Here is a 13084-nt window from a genome sequence, read left to right as displayed (position 1 = left end):
ATAGGGGGGGTGGGGGGGAGAAACTGAGGGAGCAAAACCCTAAAGCCCAAAAGCGAGGACAGAGGCCAATGGGCCTATCTACAAAAGGAGACAACCCAAGACAGGAAGAGGGGGGGAGGAGGGGAACATCAAGTGGGGATGGGGGAGATGATGGTGGGGGGGACGCCCCAGGAGACAACAATGAGCTTGTTCCTTTGGGTATTTTGGACGGTACTGTGCCTGATGGTGCCAATCTTGGAGCTGACCTCGAAGAAGATGGCCTTCCAAATCTTATCAAAAGAACAGGAGTTGGAAGTCCATCTCTGGAGGTTGTGCTCCATCCAAATGTGGATTTGGATGCTTTAAGGCGGAAGCGAACTGCTGCTTGTTTGGCAGGGGAATTCAGACCTTTGACATTCCAAATGGTTCAAGGGATCATTTGGAGAGGCAAAGGGACCAAAAGCTCGGAGGAGCTGGGAAGGGGGTTGGGGGAAGTAATCGGGGCCTTGGATTTGGTTTTGGTTATAGGCTTACAGTGGAACTGAAGGGTAGGTTGCTGATTGGTCAAGGACTTACTTGAAGATTTGGCTATGGTGTAGGATCAAATGAGTTTGCATTTCCTCGAGATGGAGTGGGAGGAAGTAAGGTGCATCGGATAGGAGGCAAGGAGGGGAGGTTTAGGAGAAACAGTAGTAGACCAGGGGGAGGCTAGGTTAGTCAAACATAAGATGGGGGATGTAAGGGGGGATCAACCAAAAGAGGAGGAAGCGGGGTTACCAATCGAGATGGGGATCACTGTAGCAACAGTTTGAAATAACCGAGTGGATTCTGAGGCATGTAGACCAGGATTGGCACCTTGCAGGTCGGTCTTTGTAGCAGCGTCATCCATGGCCGGATCAGTGATGGTGATAGGAGGCCTCGGCAGTGGGCCTAGTGCAGAGGCGTGCCCAGGGGGCAGTTAGTCGTAGGGATGCTGACGCCTTTAGAGGCATTGGACTGTGGAGCAAGACCGTGGCCGAGACTATCTCAGAGGTTGGAGCAAACGGCAGAGGCGGTTGGGCCAACGATGGAGGTTGAGGATCGTGCACTAGAGAGGTGGACGAGTTGGAGTTGAAGCCTTCGGAGGCGGCTGCAAATGTGACTGGGAAGACTAGTTTGCATGCCCCAGGAGGGGAGCTCAAAATGATATCAGTCGAAGGATGGCCGATGGGAGCAGCAACAGGGGGAATCATCAATGTCGGAGGGAGCGTGAGGCGGCAGAGGGCAGCCAACAAATCACAGTGGGGAGCGGAGCTAGGGGGACCGTCACTAGAGGAGGAAGGGTGGCAGAGGGTTGGCTATCGGGCAAGGAAGGAGGAGGAATTGGGTTTGGATACACGTTCGGGCCAGAATTAGGTATCGGACATAAAAGGTGGGTGTTGTGCATGGGCCTAGCAGAGGGAGGCTCAAGAATGGGGGATGGGTCGTAGGCAAGGATGGAAGGGTGGTGGGCTTGGGTTGACGGATCGGATAACATGGAAGTGGGCTAGGCCAAAGTGGGCCTGGGATCATTAGAATTGGATAAAGCATTGAGGGAGAGGGAGTTATGAACTGCAGCCAACATGGGTCCCCCAAAAGGAAGAGAGGGTAGGGGAATAAGGGGGCAAAACGTTGGGATGGGAGATATGATGGTTCCAGAGGCAGGGTGACAGAGGAGATGGTAGGGAGCAAGGACGGAGCAGGAGAGGGGGTAGAAAAAGGTAAGGAAGTTGCGGGAGGGTCGGCGATGGAGGTGGTAGGTGCTCTAGAAATAGAAGTCTCCAAGGCAAACTGACAAGGTCAGCATCGGAGTAGCTGTCGCCCTCATCTTCAGAAGGGGAGGACATGAGAAGGGCAAATTGATTTTGTTCAGTAGTTTGAAGTTGAATGTTCAGCGGATCAAGGCATGTATAACCATTCTCGGGATCAGTGCCTTCAGAAGCATGTGGAAGGTCCATTCGATTTCTGTTGCGTTTCTGGCGCCGGAGACGTTGTTGGGCGCGATGGAGATGAGCATTCACAGGTGAAGCGAACACCCTCTTTCAGAGTTCAAAGCAGGGGCTATGTTCACAATTTCAGTATCATCTAAAGTCTTGGCAATACAGTGAGGTTTGATGGAGAGAGCATTGGGGGGGGGGGGGGGAGCCATTCATAGTGCACTGCTTCGTTGAAAAAATGTTCATCTTTGTAGATGGAAACAGAGGTCGGCGGCGGTTGATTGACTGTGATTTCAACACAAATGCGGGCATATGAGATGCGGTCCATCACTTTGGTTCGGAGATCCGAGAATAACGGCTTTCTGATAATTGATCCAACAATTCTCGCCCATTAGCACACCAAAAGTGAAGAGGCAGCAACAGAAGGGCAACCCAGACTGGAATTGCTTTGAGATCAATCTTGTTATGGAAGGTATATTTATCCCATTGCCTGAGGAAGGTAGGTTTTCTTCCCACTTGTCAAGGGCCAGCTTCAAGCGCAGTTCTTTTAACAAAGTTGTTTGAGAAGTCAAACACAAACAAACCATTGTCAAGCATGTAGGTGGAGAGACGGCCTTTGATACACCATTGCTTGGATAAGGAATTCTTAACAATGTGGAAAGGGTGGCGACTCCCCAAGAAATGGCCAATAAGGCAGTTAGCCCATTTGGAGATTTCAGATTCGAGAGCACAGAAGGGGAATATACCGATAGGTCGGTTATCGATAACAGAGGGGGGATGAAGTGAAGAGAGTGTCCCACCGGAGGTGAGACAGAAGGAGAAGGGGATGAGGAGGAAAAGGCTACAACGTTCCAGGGTTTAGGGGTGGATGAGACAAAAACAGAGGGAGGAGGAGAGATGGCTTCTGAGGGAGGCTGGAGAGGGCAAGGAGAAGAGGGAGGAAGGCCGGTACAGGTTTTGAGGACCCCGCCTGAGGGGGCCGGGGTGGGGGGCAGTCATTGGAAGGGGACGGTCATGGGGGTTCTCCTGTTACTCAACCTCTGCTTGCCACCATTTTATTAGTTCATAACTGAGAGAATCGTTCTTTATTTGTTACTTGTTAATGAAATCTTCATTTTCTACCCTTCCATTATAGTGTGGTTAGTTTGTGCTTGCTTTTGGGGAGGCAGACCACTTCCCAAAACAGAACTTTAATGGCGACATGGATCACTTCTGGTTATGAATGAAAATGTATCTGCTGACATTAAGCAGGTGTTCGGTTTATTTACAGAAGCAAACTAATCCATCTTTTGGAAAACCTGTAGCAGAAAAAAATGGAAGGAAATTTTTTTTGGCAGTTGCCAAAGCCAAAGGGAATCCATCCTGGTTATTGTGTTATGTTTGCACTTTTCTGTAGCCAATTACTTCCTGGGGACAAGAAAATAACTTAATGGAGGAGTGAATAATGAGGATTCTGTGTGTGTGCTTTGTTCGTGAGGGAATTAATTGGGGAACCAGGTCACTAAGGGGTTTACTTATTTTGAACTTCACTTTTGGGCTGGTGCTGTTCAAATTTGAACCTGAGATTTACTGCAATGTTCTCTAATAAATAGTAAAATGCATTTTGCAAGCATGTATTTACATTCTCATTTTTAGGAGAATTTTAGTATATCTTCTGACAAGTGAGTTGAATCAGATCAAAAGGATACACCAGAAATGATGATTAAAGATGCGCAGAAGTACTAGTCTGGAAGGTTGCACTGGATAAGGTAATGTGATTTTTGCTCAGAAATTCTCTCTGACCCAAGACCCTGAAGATTTTATTTTGCATTTTATACGGGCTATGGTGATAATGTTGGAAATTTTTGCAATCAATTTGTTTGTTAAGGGAGATGAAAGTTGTACAATTGCTTTAAGAAATGAGATCAGTCAGATGCATCTATAATTACTGTGGAAATAATTGCATTGTCATTTCAGTCTTCACATGAACCAAACGAGGGATAAACTTTTTGTAGCCAGTGTAGATAGAATTTACTCTCATAAAGCCTGATTGTTGATCCCAACTACTTTTAATGGAAGTTCACATTAACTCTCATGAAGCCTGGGTGTTGATTCCAACCTCTTTGGTCTGTCTTGTTCGGAGGCTGGTAATCAACAACTTGCCATTTTGACTAGTCCTGATCTATTTTTCTGATCGAACCCCTGATGTAAGCATTTGAGTGAAGGTGGTTTAGCTGTACTTTATGCTAACCATGTAGCTTAGGATACTGCCAGTGAATTTCCTTTATAATAATCGTGCTGGCTCTGACAAGCTCCAACTTGTTATTATCTGGACCTAAGGGCACGCGTATCAAAAGCTCAATGGTAGTCTGTTGTGAATGTCACTAGAGCTCTAGGTTTTGTTTTGCATGCTTATAATTGTATGTCAGTAGTTTAAAAAACAATGGCTTACTGGATTATTAGTTTATCCCTGAGAAAAACAATGGGCTTACATGATTTCTAAATTATTGTGGTTGTGGCACCTGAAAGATATGGTCATGGTTTTGGAGACTCAGAAACTCACACTTCATGAGTATGCTAGTACTGCCAATAAAAAATAGATGTTGGACTAATTTATTGATACTGTTGAATTTTGATGGGAACAATTTTTTTTTTTTTAGATGTTGTCGATTATCAAATTTATTTATCCATCTGAAGGAAAATGGGGGACAATATGAATGTGCAAATGTTGCCTTTGACATGTGCTTATCTGAGTTCCATCACCCAATCCCTAGTGTTGTCTACTTCTAATCTTTTCCATTTGCAGTCCTTGATACCATCTTTGTTACTTCACATTTATATAGGAGATTTTTCCCCCGTTGGATCCAGGTTTCCTTGGTGCCTCCTTTGCTTTGTCCTGCAGAATTTGGGTTGTAAATGCGTTGGTTTTCTTACCAGTTGTTTCCATCGCCTACTGGTCGGAGGAAGGCAGGTGGGAGGGGCTTATTTCGTGTTCTCAAAATGTAATCAACTTAGCCTTAACTAACAAAATGGGGATGGGCTATATGGATCCTGTTTAGCCACTCTACTCTGTTTAAAGCCGTGTTAACAACACAAAGGCATTCTTATCTGTGGTCTCGGATTGTGGGACAACAGTGTTTAGAATCCATTGCTTTTGAGGCTTCGATTGGGTGACTGGTTTGGGTTTGGCTACTTGTATCGCGGACTGAATATGTCCAATGGTCGTCCGTATTAAAGTAATATCATTTGCTTCCGACTTTGGGGCTAGATATGGGACTGTTTTATGTGTGAGCCCTAGGCGCCCCAACTCAGGCCTAATCTTGTTTGAAAAGAAAATTCACATTTTAATTATGTGGGATACACAACTAAAGAAAGCTGAGGCAGGTTTACTTCCATTTTGACCTTTTCATCGAAATTATGTTGAAAATAATTTTCCAATGAGTTTAGCTGCTGGTGTGGCTATGCTTTTGATGCTAATTGCACTACGTATTGTATACAATTAAGTTGAATTGCCAGTTTAATGTTTATTCAAATGTTAATCAATTTCAATTATAAGGGAGCGAAAACAGTTGGAAGCCTCACCAGTTGTGTTTGCTAATATGAGGTTGTTTGCCGTTTTGTACTATTGCTTGATGGTGCGACTTAGCTGTTGCTTAATATCCAGTTTCATCAACTGAGTCTGGCACTATAAGGGTTTGCCTGGTTCAGACTTTCGTACAATAGGGTGCATTTCGGGTAATCAAAATAGTAGTCTCATGATATTTTGTCTTGTACGTTTAAGAAAGTTGTCTTTTTTTTATTCCATCAAGATGGTGGCAGTTCATTCTGACAATTTTTTATTTAGTCAAGGTTAATGGGACCCTATTTACTGAATTTGTTTTTTTTTTTTTCTTTCCCATTTCAAGAGGTCTGCAGTCGGGTTTCAACCTCACCCATGATATTTTGTAGGAAGCTCAAGAGTTTGATCATTCTTAGGCCCATGGATCCTCTCCAGTGTTGGACGTGTCCAGGGCATTGGACGACTGGTAGTACTTGGGGTGCATCTCTGGGTGCTGCCAATTATCTGATCTCACTGGATAGCGTCCAGTGCTGCAGAGAATCTGGACTCCATTTTTGGTAATAATACTGACGATGTGGGTGTCATGTGCCATCTCAGACTCTCTTCTCCCTGGCACACACACACTCTCCGCCCTCTCCCGACATGTGTGGCCCCTTCCCTTATTATATGTGACATCCCTTCTCGTACTGCTATTGGCTTTAAGGGTGTCAATCCTTTGAGTCTAGATTTTTTGGTTCAGTTCAAGATACAACATGTGGGTCGAATACTAATAAAGAGTCTTTTTTTTCTAAACCAGAACTAAATTGGTATGGTTCAATTTTATTCGGTTCGTTATTCAATTTTGGCCCAGTTTGTATAGGCCCAATTTTAGGAGTTGGGGCAAACATTTTATTTCTTTCATTTAAAAAAAAAAATTACTTGTTTATTAGGGTTTAACTTTTTCGAAACATTTAAATGAACATAATTTATAGGGATGAAGTTTTTTGTCCGAAAAAAACCCTTGTACCATATACCAGACATAGGGACCGTGCAATGCCACCATGTCCCTCCTGTGGGCATGTGCCCGTGTCTGGGCGTAGGGTTCGCTCTTGGATAAAAACACTTGCCCTGATTTAGAGTTTATGTTGATTTGTACAATGCTTAAGGTTCTTGGCTTAGTAGTATGAGCTACTTTTAATTTATTATGACACCAAACGATGGATTCAATAAGTTCTCGCCACTAACCAATATCTTTGTTTCCATATAGTCATCCAAATCGGTTTGATCCAACCTGTTCTTATCAATATAAGGGTGAAACTACTTAAGGAATTGATCCGGTTCAACTGAAAATTTAAGGAACAAGAATTTGTATTCCTTAACCGATTCTGGTTCAAGCTGCAGTTATTAAGATCAATGAAAGTCAGGGCCTTTGTCAACAGATACCATTACGGAATGGCTGATTCACCAATCAGATTCCCCAATTTTTTAACCCCTGATGATGATGAAAGAGAATTACGAGTACAAAAGCTTGGCTATTTTGGGTTTCTGATAGAGCACATAATTCAAACATGGCAAAGTATGTGGCAGTGGCAAGCTGGATGATGCAAATGTTTCTATTACAACAACAAACTTAGCGTGATTCCAATTTAATGGGTTGGATACATTGAATTCAAATAAAAGAATGACAAATAAAAGATGACGAATGAAAAGATGAAAATAAAAGGGAAAAGGCACATCCCAGAGTGGGATCGGCTACATGGATCCAAATGTCTCTACTAGTGAATTTTGTGGAGGATAGAAAATACTATCAGCAAAAAATTAAGATAAAATACAGAATTTCCAAGAAATAAAAATGAAACTCTCAATATTAGTATTTTTCCATTAAAGCACCTTGAAGCTTTTGTATGGTCAATGCTATCAAAATCATTATTTTTTGTTCCTTAATTGACACAAAAACTCATTTAAAATCAAGGTTTTGAGTCAAAAGAAGGGATAAAGAAGATCGACAAACCCAGATCAATTTCACACCTGCATATACGGCCGGACATTATTTCAGATTGGACAATTTTTTTTCTAGGATTGTGATCTCTAATTCAGTGGAAATTGCCCACAATGTGTGCTTCCTTATATTTTCAACAATCCAAAATTACTAACATTTTTGTTTTCATTGTCTCTACTTTACTAGAGGGTGGTTCTTTTCAAACCCCGAGGGGTAGCTGACTTGGCAAGGGACCTTAGCCTCAAGTTGCATGTGGTTCTGAGTTTGATTCTTCTTACCTTTTTGGGGCCATTCACATGGGGTGTTTAGTGCTTTCACTGCTTTCGGTGAATGTTGAATAGTTCGCAGTCAACCCTGGTAATGACTGATCCATGTGGTTGTGAGGTCAATATGGGTTCTTAGACTAGTCAAGAAGAAGGCTTAGATACTCATCGTTAGTTAAAAAAAAAAAAAAAGTGGCTTTTTTTTCTGTTTTATGAATCTGTTCCATACATGTGTGCTAACACTTACTCAGCCCAGCATTGCATTCCATTAACTTTTTTGTTCCTTTCTACTTTGTAATTCTGACTGAATTGTTTTAAGCGATTTCTTCTATGTTTTAAGGTTTATTCGCTGCAATGCATCTTGCTGAAAGGATAGTTAATCAAAACTGTCACAAAATGTGAATATGTGGTGCTTCTTGAACAGATACTAAATACATCATTAACAAACGAAAAAAAAAAGTGAATTCTTGATCTTGAGACACATCTCATTGCTATTGTCCTATTGGAGATTCATGGTTGCTTGAAAGCAGAAGGATAACGTGAAGACTGGCAGGCTCAAGGAAGATGCTAAGTTTAAAACTTGACAAAAACAAACACTTGCCTTATCCTTGCTGTATGACAGTTTTAGTGCTTTCTAGCTTGTTACTTCTCTATCCTCAAGAATGATTGACACTGTGAAAGAGCTTAATCTTTTCTTTTTGGTGTTTGCTTTAGGGCCTTTTACAGTTTTTTGTCTTTAGGTTAGCAAACTCGGAAACCTCAAACACAATAAGGATCAAAGGACATCCAAATCTATGTATCAACGAACACACAGAAAAAAAAAGTGAAGAAAGTCTTGGAGATAATTGCATTTTTAACAGTTAGTACACTCTCTTCTCTGTTTTAACTGCTTACAGTGGACCTAGCTCATTTTTAAAACACCCTGGGATGCCTTTTCCAGTCCCCTACACTTGCTGTTACAGAGAGTGCAGAACTTTGCAAAGGATAGCATGGCCTTCAGGAAAAAATGAAAGCAACAAATCCATAATTACAAAGAAACATTCAAAATAGAGTGGGTCCTGAAAGCATGAGACCATAAGGAGAGAAATACTTAAGCAAAAGTCGAAGAAATGATGTTTATGTCAGAACTGTTTTCACAAGGAAAGGAGAACCATTGAAGAACAAGCACAGCATGGCATAGGGAGTGTCAAACCTGAACACACGGATTAAAGGAAATTCAACATACATCAATCAACAAATGAATCAAATGGCCCTGATGTCCTGTAAACATGAGGTGAGTGAAGAAGAAATGCGTAAAGTGGGGTGTTGAAATTGCCTTGCTCTCATCAATGTTTTATGCAATGCTATAGCTGCTATCATAATGGTCTCGAACAGCATCATTTTGAAGGATTGATTTTGGCAGTCCATCAACCACTAAATTTTGTAAGTCACAGTTTCCGTTGGTTTGGATTGGTGGTGATGAGTTGTATTTTTGATATGATGTTGGCTATGCAGTCTGACTTAAAGGAGGAATAACACAAGAGCTTGTAGGATGGATTTTGGGCTTCCCAACTTCTCTTGAGAAGGATGATGAACTTCCTGACCTGAACTTAATAACCTCTGTAGTTGATGCTCTTGAGTTCTCTGAAAATTAAAGGAATGAACAAATAAAAAGAGAAAGAAACCATAACATGGTTGTCAGTACATAACGATCACTCATGAATGCTATGCAGTTTACATTTCATATTGAATGTTAACTTAAGCAAGCTTTGCTTGTGATTCTGACTTGAAAAGACATTGCTGACTTGGAAGTCTTATACAACATTCCTTCAGTAGAGGAAAAATTAAAAAAAGGTCAAGCTTGTACAAAACCATTGCAAACTAACACCAAAGGAATGAATGTGCAAATGTGTGCCATTATGATTGCCTGCATGTGTAATTTTATATTTACCTCTGCAGCATCCTTGAGGGGCCCCCAACATTCTCTACGATTGTACTTCTTTGAACTAGAATGGAAATTAACCCATACCAGAGTCTCCATTAGCTCCGGATGCTCTTTGAAAAGGATAGAATCTCCATGTAGCATTGCTTTCAGCACCTAGCATGCATCACCACAACAGATATGATTCCATTATCACAATCTTCATCCTTATAATTTCAAGACAAGCACACATCAATTCGAAAATTGTCGTAGAATTCATCCTAAAACCATCATATTCATCAACATTTTGAAGATCATTGTTCACCATAAGTGCAAGTTTTAGATTAGCCAATAGCAGAAACCTCAATTCATCAATCTGCTGTTGGAAGCAAGGCTGAACACAGTTCTAACTGCATATCCAACACTATGGTTGATACCCTAGAATACCATTTCTCTACTCTCTATATCGACATATTCATCTGAGAGAATCTTTTCTAAAGGCTGAACACAGTAATAACTAGATATCCAATACTGGTATGGTGATACCCTAGGTGGCTAGGATACCATCTCCCTACTCTCTGTATGGACATAATCACCTGAGAAACAATCTTTTCTAACATTAGGGATGCTTCTGATGGTGATGAAAAGAAGGGATATGGTAATGTTTCACTAGATAAATGGTGATTCGAATGACAATTTTGATGATCAAGACTGGATTTTTCATAATCAAGATTTAACTTACCAGAGGCAACTCCTTGGTGAAGATATGGTATCTGAACTCAGCAGCTATGTCTAGCAAGTGATTGGGACCACTCACATGGCAGTGAATATGCAGAAAAAGTTCATCCTTAACTTTCCTCCATTCGGCCACCACATCATCCTTGTTGTACCATCCTTTCAACTTCCAGAGGAACATAATGAATCAATCAATAAAGAAAAACGCCAAGTTCTCTTACTTAAGAAAGACATGGTTCACACTTTACAAACAATTTAAGATCACATAATCAAGTTCTCTCTGGGTATTGTGGTTTAGTCTTGACAGTATGTGCTTGTCAAAGTAATGGTAGGTGCAGTCCTTTATTTTCTTCTTTTCCTTTATATATATATATATATATATATAATGTTGCAAATTAAGATTGAAGTGGACATCCAATTACTGTGAATTAACCAAACCAGACTCCCAATCATGGGAACAGTTAGAATGCAAGAAAAAGGAAGGGAGTAATCACAGTGCAAAATATATCCTTCTATCAGATAATTTAGCATCATTTCTCCTGGGGAGTTCTGGTGTAGGTGGCCTTGTACAAAGAAACTTCCCGAACTATCTTTATACCATGCGACAAAATGTTTGTACCATTTTATTATGAAACACTTAATTTTACTACCCTGTTTCAGTACTTAATACCATTGTTACCACAATGGGTTACCATTTGATAGAACACATTTAAATAGACATCCTTTCTATGCAACGTCCAATAGGTTGCAGTTCCATTTTTCTTATCAAAACCTGGTGGTATTCAATCTTGGACCTTGGAGATGACTGCTTTCCAGCCTTATTTGAACTATTACAAAATCATGTGTTGTGCAGAATATCGATAAGAATCAAAATGGTGCTATCTGTTGTGTTTCTTTCACATGTTGTATAACATAAAAGAAAAGGGACATGTAATAAGAGTGACCACCTGCTCAAGGTTGATGGAATTGGAGATGGCTAAGGTTAAATTAGCTGTCATATCACAATGAGATAGAATGTATGTTCTTGGGACAATCTCAGTATACTTCTCGATCGCTTCTGCCATGAAAACCACCTTTAGCTTTGAGGCTTGAAATCTTGCAGTAGGCCCCAGAAGCTTAGCAGCCTAACAATAAACATGCATCATATGAGATACAATCTGGTAATAATCAAATTACTTTCTTTCTTAATTAAAATAGAATTTAAGTTCTAAATACAGGGCCAAGAAAAAGGGTAAACATAAACCTTAGGGAAGGTATATATTCTCTAAATCAGTAGATAAGTATTGTGGTTTTAATTGCGAACCCCGATACAACTTCACGTAATTTCTGTTCGCAGATCACTCATCAATCTAAATCAGACCATCAAATCATCAGTGCAAATTTATGGTCTGATTTGATAATCTTACTGGTCTACATAAACCAAATGTACATGAATGTTACAGTGGCTTCTATATCATTCAAATGAGGATTGTCAAAATAAAGCTGTAAATTTTGTCGTGATTTTGTTGTGCCACAACTTATGTTTGCTAAAGGAATTTACTGGAGCCATTTAGTACCATTGGTTACTAGTTGGTCCAAATAATATTACCACAATAACAGCTTGTTTGGATGCACTATATTTGCATAATTTTCCTAAACCTGTCGATCAAACTCATTTTGGGTGTGCATTTGGTGATAATGCATCAAATAGAAAACTACACTGCTCCACCTTAAATCAGGAAAAACATCATCATACCCACATTTTGTGGGGGTGATTAATTAAGCCCACAAAAGCAGTAAAAGGAAAACTGAATAAAACTAAGAAGAAGCAAGCATACAAGAAATGGGTAAACAAGAATTATTTATTTAATCAAAGTAGCACAATGTGGCATCCAACCAAGACCTAGAAAGAAAAATTAGTAGTGAAGAAGAAAGCTCAGGAAAAGATGTCAAAGTGAGGTAAGGCAGAAAGGAAGAGAATGAAACCTGGAAAACAAGGGGGTTGTAAGTGGCTTTCCTGTTTAGAGAGGAAATCAATGCAGGGATGGGTCTCTTGTCAGAGGAAATCTGAGGAGAGGTTGGCTTCTTTTCAAGGGAGAACACATTCCTCCTGGGGGAAGAAGATAGAGTAGCTGTATGACAGGCCATGGAAACATTACACAAGACTTACTCCTCATCTTTCACATTTCTTCAGAACTCTCCTGCCCGTCCATTTCTCCATTATCTCTCTTTCATCCTATCTTTCTTCCTAGAGAGAGAGAGAGAGACAATAATGAGGGGGGTGTTTGTGCTTGAGAGAGGCACGAAGTGTGGTGTGTGGGACGTGAAGAGATCTCATAGTTTGGTCACTAATGGGGCCTGAGATTTTGAGTCCACAAGAGCTAAGTCTTTTGTACTCTTCTCCAATCCACAACTCATGCTTCTCTCTCTCTCTCTCTCTCTCTCTCTCTCTCTCTGAGTTGAATTAAAAACTTTGGAGGTATATGTTAGTGCACGTCAGAACTTTTGCTTTGGTTTTGATGGGCTTTGAGGATAATGTTGATGACAAAAATTGCTGATGTGGCCGCAGAATCCATCATGCTTAACCTGAGAGGGGGTTCACACCACATCATTCCCAATCAATCTGGGCCATTCAATTCGTGATTTGATTTGATGGACTTTAAATCTTGCATAGGCTCCGTTTGTTTGGTTAGATGTAAAATTGATATAAATTTTAAAGAAAAATGTGTAATCCATTATATTTTACTAACTTGTGAT

At 40.7% G+C, this 13084-nt stretch overlaps 2 protein-coding genes across 4 annotated transcripts in view; one reads left to right on the top strand and one right to left on the bottom strand.

Annotated features, from left to right (window-relative positions):
- Window positions 1–5322, top strand: part of LOC122072242 (pre-mRNA-processing protein 40A-like) — a 29771-nt gene extending 24449 nt beyond the window's left edge. For 2 of the 3 annotated variants that reach the window (XM_042636827.1, XM_042636825.1), the window contains 2 exons: window positions 3610–3682; window positions 4757–5322. In XM_042636827.1, the coding sequence (XP_042492761.1) occupies window positions 3610–3640 (31 nt within the window). In that variant the 3' untranslated portion in view covers window positions 3641–3682; window positions 4757–5322. The remainder of the gene's footprint in view (window positions 1–3609; window positions 3683–4756) is intronic. The other variant, XM_042636826.1, reaches the window with a different exon arrangement.
- Window positions 5323–8803: 3481 nt separating this feature from the next.
- On the bottom strand, window positions 8804–12709 carry LOC122094258 (magnesium dechelatase SGRL, chloroplastic). Its single transcript, XM_042665007.1, has 5 exons — window positions 12314–12709; window positions 11296–11472; window positions 10356–10514; window positions 9644–9790; window positions 8804–9336 (listed from the first exon to the last, which is right to left on the bottom strand). Exons 1-5 carry the CDS (start codon window positions 12473–12475, stop codon window positions 9214–9216), a joined length of 768 nt encoding a protein of 255 aa, XP_042520941.1. The 5' UTR covers window positions 12476–12709; the 3' UTR covers window positions 8804–9213.
- Window positions 12710–13084: the final 375 nt, after the last annotated feature.

Source organism: Macadamia integrifolia, chromosome 2 (genome assembly GCF_013358625.1).
Source record: "Macadamia integrifolia cultivar HAES 741 chromosome 2, SCU_Mint_v3, whole genome shotgun sequence".
NCBI classification, from domain to species: Eukaryota; Viridiplantae; Streptophyta; class Magnoliopsida; order Proteales; family Proteaceae; genus Macadamia; species Macadamia integrifolia.
This window is presented reverse-complemented; position numbering and strand designations above follow the sequence as displayed.

Excerpts from the sequence above, each read along its gene's own strand:
- LOC122094258 (XM_042665007.1), bottom strand. The coding sequence starts at position 12,475 with ATGGCCTGTCATACAGCTACTCTATCTTCTTCCCCCAGGAGGAATGTG. Across the intron at positions 11,473-12,313 it reads ACAACCCCCTTGTTTTCCAG|GCTGCTAAGCTTCTGGGGCC; the intron begins GTTTCATTCTCT and ends GTTTATTGTTAG. Across the intron at positions 9,337-9,643 it reads CCCTCAAGGATGCTGCAGAG|AGAACTCAAGAGCATCAACT; the intron begins GTAAATATAAAA and ends TTTAATTTTCAG.